The sequence below is a fragment of the Mytilus galloprovincialis genome, chromosome 3 (genome assembly GCF_965363235.1).
Source record: "Mytilus galloprovincialis chromosome 3, xbMytGall1.hap1.1, whole genome shotgun sequence".
NCBI lineage: Eukaryota > Metazoa > Mollusca > Bivalvia > Mytilida > Mytilidae > Mytilus > Mytilus galloprovincialis.
The window spans coordinates 5,693,172-5,707,320 of record NC_134840.1 but is presented as its reverse complement, the minus strand read 5'-3'; the positions used below and the strand labels follow the sequence as shown (position 1 = coordinate 5,707,320).

The 14,149-nt window shown below is 32.4% G+C and overlaps 1 protein-coding gene across 1 annotated transcript in view; it reads right to left on the bottom strand.

Moving 5' to 3' along the window:
- The window catches only part of LOC143067032 (uncharacterized), an 89,525-nt gene that overhangs the window by 62,479 nt on the left and 12,897 nt on the right, over window positions 1-14,149 (bottom strand). The window contains exons 22-38 of the mRNA XM_076239969.1: window positions 13,523-13,639; window positions 12,534-12,647; window positions 11,723-11,836; window positions 8,884-8,997; window positions 8,503-8,616; window positions 7,747-7,866; window positions 7,001-7,114; window positions 5,427-5,546; window positions 5,008-5,121; window positions 4,671-4,787; window positions 3,969-4,088; window positions 3,593-3,826; window positions 3,197-3,316; window positions 2,742-2,861; window positions 2,006-2,122; window positions 551-670; window positions 44-157 (exon numbers count right to left, since the gene is read on the bottom strand). Coding sequence (XP_076096084.1) covers window positions 44-157; window positions 551-670; window positions 2,006-2,122; window positions 2,742-2,861; window positions 3,197-3,316; window positions 3,593-3,826; window positions 3,969-4,088; window positions 4,671-4,787; window positions 5,008-5,121; window positions 5,427-5,546; window positions 7,001-7,114; window positions 7,747-7,866; window positions 8,503-8,616; window positions 8,884-8,997; window positions 11,723-11,836; window positions 12,534-12,647; window positions 13,523-13,639 — 2,103 coding nt within the window. The remainder of the gene's footprint in view (window positions 1-43; window positions 158-550; window positions 671-2,005; window positions 2,123-2,741; window positions 2,862-3,196; window positions 3,317-3,592; window positions 3,827-3,968; window positions 4,089-4,670; window positions 4,788-5,007; window positions 5,122-5,426; window positions 5,547-7,000; window positions 7,115-7,746; window positions 7,867-8,502; window positions 8,617-8,883; window positions 8,998-11,722; window positions 11,837-12,533; window positions 12,648-13,522; window positions 13,640-14,149) is intronic.

Sequence of the window (14,149 nt, the reverse complement as noted above, 5' to 3'; positions counted from 1 at the left end):
AAATAATAATAAACACATCTACCAAGTATGAAATCATACTGACCTACATCACACCTTGGACCAGTCCATCCTGGTTTACAGAAACACTGGTACCCTCCAAGTGTATTCAAGCAGGTACCCTCATGAAGACAGGGATTAAATACACAGTCATCAACATCTAAAAAAAATATATGCAAGGTTTAAAATGAATTTTATTTAAAATTTTGATAAATAAAAATAACTGTTATCCTAAATGTGGCAATTTCCAGTTAATAATTAGCACACACTACTAGAAAACTGTCTAATCAACGAGAGAATTTTTTTATCTTTAGCATCACTTGCAACACCAGAATGGCTCAAACATGGAATAGGCAAATGCATCATCAGAGAAGTAACTGATTCTATTTTCCATTGTGAGTAACAATATTTCTCCTCTCTTGACCATTATTTTTTTTCCATTTAAAGCCTGCTGCGGCAGCTAGGTAGGTAAAATAAACATTTAACATCCTGGAGTGGAGTAAATCTTGGTTAATGGAAGAAGATTATATACCATATTCATAATAATACCTACCAACCATACATGTATTTCCTGTCCATCCTTGCGGACAGATACATTGAAATGACCCTCTGGTATTAAGACATGTTCCTCCATTCATGCATGGGGCATTTAATTGTGTGCATTCGTTCAGATCTGAAAATATTAATTATTAAAATAAGAAATTCATTCAATGACAATTTCAAGCATGTTAAGGATTGAAATTGTGTCTTGCATTATTGAAACAGTCAAGCTCTACCATTGTCTTTTATCATCATTCTGATGGTCTTTAGAGAGTCCTTTCTTACAAACATTTCTGTTCTTACCACACAATAAGTTACAAGACTAAGAGGGGGTTGGACCTGCGTAGCTTTGTACAATTGATTGAAAATGCAAATTTTGGCACACAGGAAGTAGTTGTACAAAAGATCCTAAAATTGCTTACATGTTACAATTCAACAGTATCAAGCTGCAGAGCAAATAAAAAAACACTCCCTAAATATTAACTCCAAGATGTTTTAGTTGGATGGATGGACTAGAAGGGTTCGGACACCCAATTTGGTTATTTGCCAACCAGCTATTAATTCATCTTGATTAATTAAATGGAAACAAATAACACAAGTGCAAGCTGTCTTTTTAAGTTAAGAGAGTTTATGCATCTTATAAATTGCATACTAAATTATGAAATTTAAAAAACAAATTGTTTACCACTTTCACTTTTCTAAAAATTTATTTTCTGAAGTAGATGAGACATGAAGTGATGGTTATTGAAAGTTCAATTTTGTTTTAAATGCCATTATTCTCAATGACATCCAAATAGGAAATGCATGTGATGTGTCCAACCTTACAATGTAGCCATGCAGTGAGGGTTATTTTATTCCAACCTTACAATGTAGCCATGCAGTGAGGGTTATTTTATTCCAACCTTACAATGTAGCCATGAAGTGATTATTATTTTATTCCAACCTTACCATGCAGCCATGCAGTGAGGGTTATTTTATTCCAACCTTACCATGTAGCCATGCAGTGAGGGTTATTTTATTCCAACCTTACCATGTAGCCATGCAGTGAGGGTTATTTTATTCCAACCTTACCATGTAGCCATGCAGTGAGGGTTATTTTATTCCAACCTTACAATGTAGCCATGCAGTGAGGGTTATTTTATTCCAACCTTACCATGTAGCCATGAAGTGATGGTTATTTTATTCCAACCTTACCATGTAGCCATGCAGTGAGGGTTATTTTATTCCAACCTTACAATGTAGCCATGCAGTGAGGGTTATTTTATTCCAACCTTACCATGTAGCCATGAAGTGATGGTTATTTTATTCCAACCTTACCATGTAGCCATGCAGTGATGGTTATTTTATTCCAACCTTACAATGTAGCCATGAAGTGATTATTATTTTATTCCAACCTTACCATGTAGCCATACAGTGAGGGTTATTTTATTCCAACCTTACAATGTAGCCATGCAGTGATTTCACATACCTGTTTCACAGTCTTTTCCTGTCCAGCCAGGTGGACACATACAAACATAAGACCCCTCAATATTATTACAGGTTCCCCCATTTCTACATGGTCTGTATAGTGAACACTCATTAGTATCTGAAATCAAAATTTGATACCAGTTATTGCATTCATTAATGTTACAATATCTAATCTTACTTGCATCATTTAAGAGTTTATTAACACAAAAATGCCAAGAATTTAGCATGTTATGGAATATATACCATACAGCATTACAGAACTATGGCTACATGCTATTTTATAAATAACTATTCTTCCAGTGATAGTCATTGTTTGTTGTGATGTTATATTATTATTTCAGGTTTGTGTGAAGGTTGGCACCTGTTAAAGCGTTTAAACAAGCTGCATTTGTTTGCACCTGTCCTAAGTCAGGAACCTGTTGTTTAGTGATAGTTGTTTGTTGATGTGGTTCATAAGTGTTTCTTGTTTTTTATATGGATTAGACTGTTGGTTTTCCTGTTTGAATGATTTTACATTAGTCATTTTTGAGGCCCTTTATAATTTGCTGTTCGCTGTGAGCCAATGCTCTGTGTTGAAGGCTGTATTTTAACCTGTAATGGTTTACCTTTTACAAATTGTGACTTGGATGGAGTGTTGTCTAATTGGCCCTCATACCACATCTTCTGATATATAGTGTAGGAATAAATTTACTTTTTACTATAAGCTATAAAATGAATTTTAGAAACATTTTACTAACCAGTTTCACAACTATCTCCTGTCCATGCTATTGGACACTGACATACATAAGATCCATCTGTGTTAATACAAGTTCCATTATGTAAACATACGCTGACCGCCAAAGAACACTCGTCAATGTCTAAAATGAAAATTTCAATTATCATACAATGTCTAAAAATTTTTACATTTAACACAATGTCTAAAAATAACATCTTATTTATTACATCAATGTCTAAAAATAAACATCTTACTTATCACACAACTTTCTAAATTGACACAATTTCTAAAAATAAACATCTTAATTATCACACAACTTTTTAAATATAAACATCTTACTTGTGACACAATTTCTAAAAATAAACATATTAATTATCACACAACTTCCTAAAAATAAACATCTTAATTATCACACAACTTCTTTCTAAAAATAAACATCTTAATTATCACATCAATTTCTAAAAATAAACATCTTACCATCAGCACAGATTGGACCCTGGTAACCTTTCTTACATTGACAGTTGTATGAGCCTAGGGTGTTGTAACAGGTTCCTCCATGAAGACAAGGGATAGTTATAGCCTTACATTCATCTACATCTAAAATCAAAAAAATATTTTTTATATTAGTGAACAACATCCAGTAAGAGGTATCGGAACTACAAATTGTGTTCTGTGTTTTTTTTCCATTATAATTTGTTGCTGAAATATTTAATATAGAATTTTTGCTGAAAGGAACCTTACTCTGTATATTATTCTTGTTTCTAAAGACATCTTTCTGCAATATTTCTAATACTTTTCTTCAAATATTAAAGATGCAGAGAAAATTAATTTTCAACAAGCATTTAGAAATTTATTGAGTCTGACAATACCAACCTATGTTGCAGTTTTTACCATTCCAAGCCAATGGACATTGACAGAAATAAGAACCAACTCTATTGATACACGAAGCTCCATTCATGCAGGGATTGACATTGGACTGACATTCGTTGATATCAAACTGGCAGAAGTTTCCAGTGACACCTTGTGGACAGATACAATTGAATCCGACATCAGTATCAACACATGTTCCTCCATTAACACATGGTCTTGTCAAACATTCGTCAATACCTGTAATTAGAGTAGAAAGAGTGTAACAATTAACATACTGTATAATTTTGAACTGTATAATTCAAATTTTTGCATTTACATTAAATCAAATTTGTAATCTGTAAAACAGTTAAAATTGAACAAGATGATAATGAGCGCCTACCAATTTCACAATTGTTTCCCGTTCTCCCTGGTGGACAATCACAGTAGTAACTTCCAAAAGTCTCCGTACACTTGCCACCGTACTCACAGATAGGAGTCACATCCTTACATTCAAGATAATCTAAAAATAGGAATAGTATATATATTACTTAAATATCTCAGTAAAATTGTAAACCCGTATAAAGCAAGTTAAGAGTAAATGCATTTTATCAATACAATGAATAAATATATAACCTTGTTGTCCTGACTATGCTTGAAAATTGACATTAAGCAAACAACAATCAATCATATTAAGGAATACAAGAATATTGTGCATGTAATTTGTTCCTACTTTATTGGTCAAAAATATGTTCTTTTTAAACATGTTCAAGATACAGCAACTTCCTTGCCACTGTTTATTCTCCTATATAATTTTCCTTACAGCTCAAATTAAATCTAAACTTGAACATATTAAGATTCTTAGGATATTATGAATGAGAAATAAATGAATTTATCCAAGTATCAAGATACTGCAAGATCATGATTCTTTGAGCTTTTACAATTACAGGACAGTGTCTTATATACAAGTCATTTGTTCCATCATTGAAGTGGACATCCTTTATATATTTTCCAATTTCTGTCTGACAGAGAGAGAAAGTACAGTGTTGATAACAACAGTGTAACAGCTTGATTTAACTTAGCCAGTAATGGCTCAGAATCTTACCAGCAGAACAGGTAACTCCTGTAAAACCTGGAGCACATTCACACCTGAATGATCCATTGACGTTTATACAGGTAGCTCCGTTGGTACATGGGTTGTTGGAACCACATTCATTGAAATCTGGAATTAAAACATCAATTTAGATATCTTAACATATACTTCAACAGCTCATGTAAAACAAAGGGACAACTTCATAGGGTGACACAACTTTTTAAACAATTTAAACAATATCAACTGACAAATAAAAACAAAAAGTCCTTAAATCAAAAATTGTTATAAAAACTTTTATAGCTATTCATTTCAAATGTATTTAAGATTGGGATAAAGATTGACTACACACCAGTTTCACAGTATGTCCCTGTCCAACCTTGAGCACAGTTACATGTAAACGACCCTGGATGGTTCAGGCATCCTCCATGTTTACATATAATACCAGTCTCACACTCATTCACATCTGAAAATTGTAAATAAAACATTATTCCAAAGTAAACATTTAATTGGTGGAACTAAATATTGGAACATCATACAAATAATTTAAATCATCACAGCGTGTCTTATCCTCTAAGCATATATTTATATAAGAAAATTCCATAAAAAAAAAAATTCTTTGGTAACACAAAGGACTAGGGGACAGAACTGTAGAACAAACCCTGGAAAAGCTACCATTTTGGTCTACTTACAAAACTAGAAATAGCAACTAGTTTAATGTACCCATAGATAACAACAATATTATTGGTGTTATAATAAAAGATAACATACCTCTATTACATTGTGGACCCTTCCATCCAGGGGGACACGAGCACAGGAAGGATCCAAATGTATTGGTACAAGTCCCTCCATTATAACACACAGGGGTTATACCCAGACATTCATTATCATCTGTGGAATAAGTAAAATATTAGTTTCATTTTTTAATATATAGTTAGTAAATTCATTTAGCATGTTACATGTTTCTCTTCATATTCTAGCCATTTTGTTCTACATATAAGAGAACACTTGGGGAGTATTAATTGATCATGAATTACTTGAACTTTTGGTGGAACAGGTGTTCATTTAGAAGTTCAAGTTCATATTTCAATGATGATTAGAAAAATCCTTGTAAAGTTCTGAATATGAATGGTACCTGACATGTTATCACCTGAACTTTAATGTCTTCTCTCATAGCTGTTAAGTGATGGATACTTTGCAAGAAATTGTGTGGAAATTTAGCATAAAAACATTGATTATAAATAAAACAAGAGTTGCAACAATAAACTTTCCTACATGCAACAAACTTTTGAATCATTTTTTAGCGCAATGAACAATAAAACTATTGTGAAAATATGTATTAAAGGTACATTGTATTTGGAAACTGTGAATGCAACTCTGGAAAAATATTGTCCTACCAGCACTTTAGTCATCATGGCAAGATAAAACCCAATACCTGCTTTAAAACTTAAGTTAGTATCATCATTTTTTAGTATGAAGCAGGGTACAATATTTTGTCCTATAATACCCATTTTTCTTTTCATACAAGACTTCAATAGCTCATTAAAGTTCATTTACAAAAATTCATTCAAATTCTAGATTTCTTTTTTTTCCATTTGAGACCCCAATACAAATGCAAATGTATTGCAAGATAAAAGTCAAAGTCAGCTATTTCCCGCCATTTAAAAAAAAAAATATCTAGAAAAGGGCTCCATAACCTATCAATATTTCTAGATTATTTTATTCCTTAACTATAAATGCTCTTCTGTCCTCTAGTATAAATTTTCAATTCTTGATGAATTTTAATTTCACTTAAGTACATCCTTCAAAGAGGGTGGTAAAGGGTTATTGTCATGCAATGTGTTTGGCCATTTTTATTTCACTTGCAGACGTGAAAAAGGTTTGTTACTCACCGTAAATCGTAAAATCGGTAAAAAGATCAATGTGCAAGACATTTTTAATTGTGAAATGTCAATTTTATTTCACAGTCTTCCGCGTGCAGATACCCTCCCCTTTACAACCCTGTTAAAGGTTGATCTACTAAAGATACATACCTCCCGAACAATCTTGTCCAGCCCAGCCTGGGAGACAGATAAAGATACCTACCTCCCGAACAATCTTGTCCAGCCCAGCCTGGGAGACAGATAAAGATACCTACCTCCTGAACAATCTTGTCCAGCCCAGCCTGGGAGACAGATAAAGATACCTACCTCCCGAACAATCTTGTCCAGCCCAGCCTTGGAGACAGATAAAGATACCTACCTCCTGAACAATCTTGTCCCGCCCAGCCTGGGAGACAGATAAAGATACCTACCTCCTGAACAATCTTGTCCAGCCCAGCCTGGGAGACAGATAAAGATACCTACCTCCAGAACAATCTTGTCCCGCCCAGCCTGGGAGACAGATACAGGTATAAGAACCATCAGTATTGATACAGGAACCATTGTTTATACATGGATTGGTCACACATTCATTTAGATCTGTAAAATACGTAAAAAATACATCTAGGAATAAACAAAATTCTTTATTTAATTCCATGTTTCTTTTGGGAAGAATTGAGAGTTCTTAAAACAGAGAAATTTCAAAATGCATTCAATAGTCATCATGCTCATATTATTTATATACATATACATTTCTTTAAGCTTGAGTTTAATTACTTAAGTTAATAAAACATTATATAACATATAACATCTGTATTTCAAAGTTCATTATTGTTTTGATTTTTTTTGGATTTAAATTCTAATGACGATTTACAAAAGAGTACATGTATTTACATAAAACATATAATTACTGCTCTGTTATAAATTACTTGTACACCTTTAACAAACCATATCATTACATTACTGACTGGAAACTGGATTTTGTGTATAGATATTTTCACATTGACTAAATATTTAGTGTGGAGTATTATCTAAAAAAACAGTGTCATTTTAAGTATGTGAACTAAATTGATGAGTACCACTCAGTCCATAAATTTTATCTCCACAAAATGCATCACAGGGACAACTATCAGTGTATGGTATACTGCTTAACAAGAAAATTGCCAAAAAATGAACTTAAATGTCCCAGGAAATAACACAACTGCATCCCCTTAAAGTGTTAAAAAACTTACCATCTCCACAGATTGGACCAGTCCTTCCTGGAGGACACATACAATTGTATCCTCCCATAGTGTCCACACAAGATCCACCAAACAAACATGGAGTTGTTAAGACAACACATTCATCAGTATCTGTAATGATTAAAATACAAGCATACATATAGAAACTTGATTAAAAGCTGGGGTGAAATTTTCACTTGTGTAATTTTTGATTTTATAAAAATGGATAATTACCACGTGAATCACTGTTTACATTTACTCGAAAATTGTTCTGAGTATTCCTTATTTTGATTGGTTAATTTGTTACATGGATACAGGACGCTCTTATATATTTCTTTGTTTCGGGATTAGCGGTACATTTGAAATTTTTCGTTGAAATTATTTAGTATTTCCAATCCAATAGCATGTTGTCAATTACTTATTGTGCAGTTTTGTCCATGCCATCCCTCGTTACAAAGACAGACTTACTTATTGTGCAGTTTTGTCCATGCCATTACTTGTTACAAAGACAGACTTACTTATTGTGCAGTTTTGTTCATGCCATCCCTCGTTACAAAGACAGACTTACTTATTGTGCAGTTTTGTCCATGCCATCCCTCATTACAAAGACAGACTTACTTTTTGTGCAGTTTTGTCCATGCCATTCCTCGTTACAAAGACAGACTTACTTATTGTGCAGTTTTGTCCATGCCATTACTCGTTACAAAGACAGACTTACTTATTGTGCAGTTTTGTTCATGCCATTCCTCGTTACAAAGACAGACTTACTTATTGTGCAGTTTTGTCCATGCCATCCCTCGTTACAAAGACAGGTATATGATCCGGGTGTGTTGTAACACTTCGCATCATTTTTACATGGATTGTTGGAACATTCATCATGTTCTATAAATAGAAATAAAGTATAAATTTTAGCAACATTCTATTGACATATATAGTCATTAGACATCGAGAAATTGTTTAATTTTTCTAAAAAAAAAAGTTAACTGCAGAATAAATTACATATTAGAAGTTAACAAAATTAATGGACTTTTTTCAACATTTTTTTTTAAGGGTATTCCTATGTAAATAAACAAATATAACAAGTACAACTCTATTCATGAAAAATATTTTACCATATAAAATGATTTATATATGAAATGACTAGCTTACCAAATTCACAATTGTTGCCATAGTAACCCGGTCTACACAAACATTCATAGAACCCAGGTCTGTTGATACAAGAAGCTCCATTTTGACATGGCATACTTGAACATTCATTGTAATCTAAAATAAAAATAATTCAACAAATACAAAATCAATTATCTGTGTTGTTTACAATATCATTAATTATTCTATATTGGTATTATTTAAGTAGGTTTCTCTATATGAATTGGATTTTGAATAAAAAAGCATATTCACCTGAGAAAGTGTTATTACTGTTATCTGTGTTGTTAACAATATCATTAAATATTTACTGTTATCTGTGTTGTTTACAATATCATTAAATATTTACTGTTATCTGTGTTGTTTACAATATCATTAAATATTTACTGTTATCTGTGTTGTTTACAATATCATTAAATATTTACTGTTATCTGTGTTGTTTACAATATCATTTAATATTTACTGTTATCTGTGTTGTTTACAATATCATTAAATATTTACTGTTATCTGTGTTGTTTACAATATCATTAAATATTTACTGTTATCTGTGTTGTTTACAATATCATTAAATATTTACTGTTATCTGTGTTGTTTACAATATCATTTAATATTTACTGTTATCTGTGTTGTTTACAATATCATTAAATATTTACTGTTATCTGTGTTGTTTACAATATCATTAAATATTTACTGTTATCTGTGTTGTTAACAATATCATTAAATATTTACTGTTATCTGTGTTGTTAACAATATCATTTAATATTTACTGTTATCTGTGTTGTTTACAATATCATTAAATATTTACTGTTATCTGTGTTGTTTACAACAATATCATTTAATATTTACTGTTATCTGTGTTGTTAACAATATCATTAAATATTTACTGTTATCTGTGTTGTTTACAATATCATTAAATATTTACTGTTATCTGTGTTGTTAACAATATCATTTAATATTTACTGTTATCTGTGTTGTTAACAATATCATTAAATATTTACTGTTATCTGTGTTGTTTACAATATCATTTAATATTTACTGTTATCTGTGTTGTTAACAATATCATTTAATATTTACTGTTATCTGTGTTGTTTACAATATCATTAAATATTTACTGACTTTTTTGGTATGGTTCCAAATGCATCATATACTACTACTACTGTTACTATTACTATTACTTTCTCTCTCATTTCATAGTTGACCCTTCATCAAAACATAATTTAGACTCCATGAAATTTGTAGCTCAACAAATTATATAAACAACTGCCTGCTTTGTTGACGACCCTATGTTGACCTCTAGATGCTCCTTAGTTTTTTTGTGTTCATTGCTGCCTCATTGACATATACCCAAATCTACTTTTAATTTATTTACAAATGGAAATATCACTCTATTTTTTATGTAGAAGTTAAATGACCGAATTCCATAATATATGGAACATTACATTTACACAGAAAATATCTTCAATGAATACATGATTATTAACTTTCAAAAATTAGTCAATGGTTGGACAGTTTAAGCTTTTTCTAAAAACGGATAAATAAATCAAATCAACCTTTGTTACATTTTACAACAAGAATGTGTCCAAAGTACACGGATGCCCCACTCAGTGCACTCACACTATCATTTTCCATGTTCAATGGACCATGAAATTGGATAAAAAATATAATTAGGCATTAAAATTAGAAAGATAATATCATAGGGAACATGTGTACTAAGTATCAAGTTGATTGGACTTCAACTTCATCAAAAACTACCTTGACCAAAAACTTTAACCTGAAACATGCACTTTCATTTTCTATGTTCAGTGGACCCTGAAATTGGGGTCAAAAGTTTAATTTGGCTTTAAAATTAGAAAGATCATATCATAAGGAACATGTGTACTAAGTTTCAAGTTGATTGGACTTCAACTTCATCAAAAACTACCTTGACCAAAAACTTTAACCTGAAAAACTTTAACCTGAAACATGCACTTTCATTTTCTATGTTCAGTGGACCGTGAAATTGGGGTCAAAAGTTTAATTTGGCTTTAAAATTAGAAAGATCATATCATAAGGAACATGTGTACTAAGTTTCAAGTTGATTGGACTTCAACTTCATCAAAAACTACCTTGACCAAAAACTTTAACCTGAAACATGCACTTTCATTTTCTATGTTCAGTGGACCGTGAAATTGGGGTCAAAAGTTTAATTTGGCTTTAAAATTAGAAAGATCATATCATAAGGAACATGTGTACTAAGTTTCAAGTTGATTGGACTTCAACTTCATCAAAAACTACCTTGACCAAAAACTTTAACCTGAAACATCCACTTTCATTTTCTATGTTCAGTGGACCGTGAAATTGGGGTAAAATCTCTAATTTGGCATTAAAATTAGAAAGATCATATCATAGGGAACATGTGTACCAAGTTTGAAGTCGATTGGACTTCTACTTCATCAAAAACTACCTCGACCAAAAACTTTAACCTGAAGCGGGACAGACGGACGAACGAACGGACGAACGAACGGACGAACGAACGGACGAACGGACGCACAGACCAGAAAACATAATGCCCCTCTACTATCGTAGGTGGGGCATAAAAATATGTGGTGAAAGGACATTGTTACCCCTGTCAGTATTTAATGAGTTTGTTCACCAATCCATGGGGCATAACCCTTATTTTGCATACATATCAAACATTCCACTTCATAATGAAAATGTGAATTACATTATAAGTGGATGTGACAACACCCTACCTTAAGTCAAAACATGAACTTGATACAAGACAATTGGATGGACTTACTGACAGAAAGACACACAAACATAATGTCCTTTTTCTAGCTATGGCATAATCTAGACTAATACTAACCTACGTTACATCTAACACCGGTCCATCCTGGAGGACAGATACACATGTATGACCCTGGTGTGTTGCTGCAATTGGCATTATTCTCGCATGGATTTGTCAGACATTCATTCACATCTAAAAATAAAGAAGGAAACTCACTAATGTTATAAAACTCTGCAATGTCACTAATTCAGACATGGTGTTTATATACATACATTTTTTTTAAATTTTCATTGAGTACTGAGACCTTAAATTCTAAAAACCACTAATAGTTACCTTCATTGTCTTAAGAAAAAATATTTAAATGATAGGTGTGCAATAGCTTTTTTGTATGAATGAGAAAAGAATAAGAAACTGAGAATAGTTTCATTACACTACGACTGCTTCAAAGTAGCCTTATTGGCCAAGTGGTCTAAGAAGTTCAACAGCTGTATCTCTAGCCTGTCAACACTAAGATTCTCAGTTCTAACTCAGTATGTGGTAGATGCTTATGACTACAATATCAACTGACTAGGATTAAAGTTCTAACCCTGCATGTGGTAGCTAGGTGTTTATGACTCCAATATTAACTGACTAGGATTGCAGCTTTTCCTGCCAAAGGTTGTGCTTCTCATACATCACTTGCCACCATGATATAGGCAATAGTGTTGAAAGTGGTATTATACACCAATGATTAATCAATCAATCTTTTGGATACTAAAAACTTTTCTTGATCAAGGAGTTGAAATAAGGTCCTACTGAGAATTTTGGTCACACTGGATTGATTCATCATCTTAAATATGCACTGCATGCCAGTATTTAACTACAGTTTAATATAAAAAAATGATTTTACCTTCTTTACAGAATGGTCCGCTCCTACCATTGGGACAACTACAAACAAAACTTCCCAATGTGTTGACACAAGTGGCATTGATTCCACATACGTTAGCAAAGCATTCATCTTTGTCTGTAAAATTTAAATATATACAATCATATTAAGCATTTCAAAATTGTTACTAAATCTATTCAATCTTTACATCTCATGTTAAATGTATATTTCTCACAAGAAAAAATTGAAATAAATAGCGGGACACCCTTGATTTATCCTGTAAGTTAGTACTTATTGACAACTGAAGTTTTTTTTAGAAATAAAGAGATTTTAAATGAGGCTTTATTTAAATTCATATTCCCATCATAGGGCAAAATTCTATGTTAAACCAAACATTTACCCTGAACTCACCTATCTGACAGTTAACTCCTTCCCAACCGGGAGGACATACACATTGGTAAGAACCAACTAAAACCAAACATTCACCCTGAACTCACCTATCTGACAGTTAACTCCTTCCCAACCGGGAGGACATACACATTGGTAAGAACCAACTAAAACCAAACATTCACCCTGAACTCACCTATCTGACAGTTAACTCCTTCCCAACCGGGAGGACATACACATTGGTAAGAACCAACTAAAACCAAACATTCACCCTGAACTCACCTATCTGACAGTTAACTCCTTCCCAACCGGGAGGACATACACATTGGTAAGAACCAACTAAAACCAAACATTCACCCTGAACTCACCTATCTGACAGTTAACTCCCTCCCAACCAGGAGGACATACACATTGGTAAGAACCAACTAAAACCAAACATTCACCCTGAACTCACCTATCTGACAGTTAACTCCTTCCCAACCAGGAGGACATACACATTGGTAAGAACCAACTAAAACCAAACATTCACTCTGAACTCACCTATCTGACAGTTAACTCCCTCCCAACCAGGAGGACATACACATTGGTAAGAACCAACTAAAACCAAACATTCATCCTGAACTCACCTATCTGACAGTTAACTCCTTCCCAACCAGGAGGACATACACATTGGTAAGAACCAACTAAGTCATTACATTGGGCACCATTCTGACAAGGCTGACGTTCAACACACACTGAGGAAGCTGAAATTAAAAAGTGTTCATAATAACATCAACTGAATTGCTTCACAATGAATTAACTTAGTACAAAATAATCCTAGCTTGAGTGATAACAACAATTTTTCCTGTCATTTAGAAGTAATAAATATGAGAAATTAACATATTCTACCTATAATTTTACAAATCATATATAAATGTATTAAGCCTTACCCATAAAGGTTTATATAAAATATCTGGTAACTTTGCAACTTTCATCATAGGTGAGATGAAATTTAAAAAAAAAAACTATAATCATTTTATTTCCTATTGTTATTGCAGTAAAACATAATTATAGATTTTCCACATTTCAAAAAAATAATTTCACTTTTCTTCAATAAGTTATCATCTATTTTTATTTGTTAAAAAAAAGATGTTTTGGGTACCAAGAGAAAAGGTACACTAAATTACATTTCTTACTGGTTTTAATAATTAATTCCTTGAGAACAAGAACAGATTTGATGATACTACATTTACTGGTTCCCTTTATAATTATTT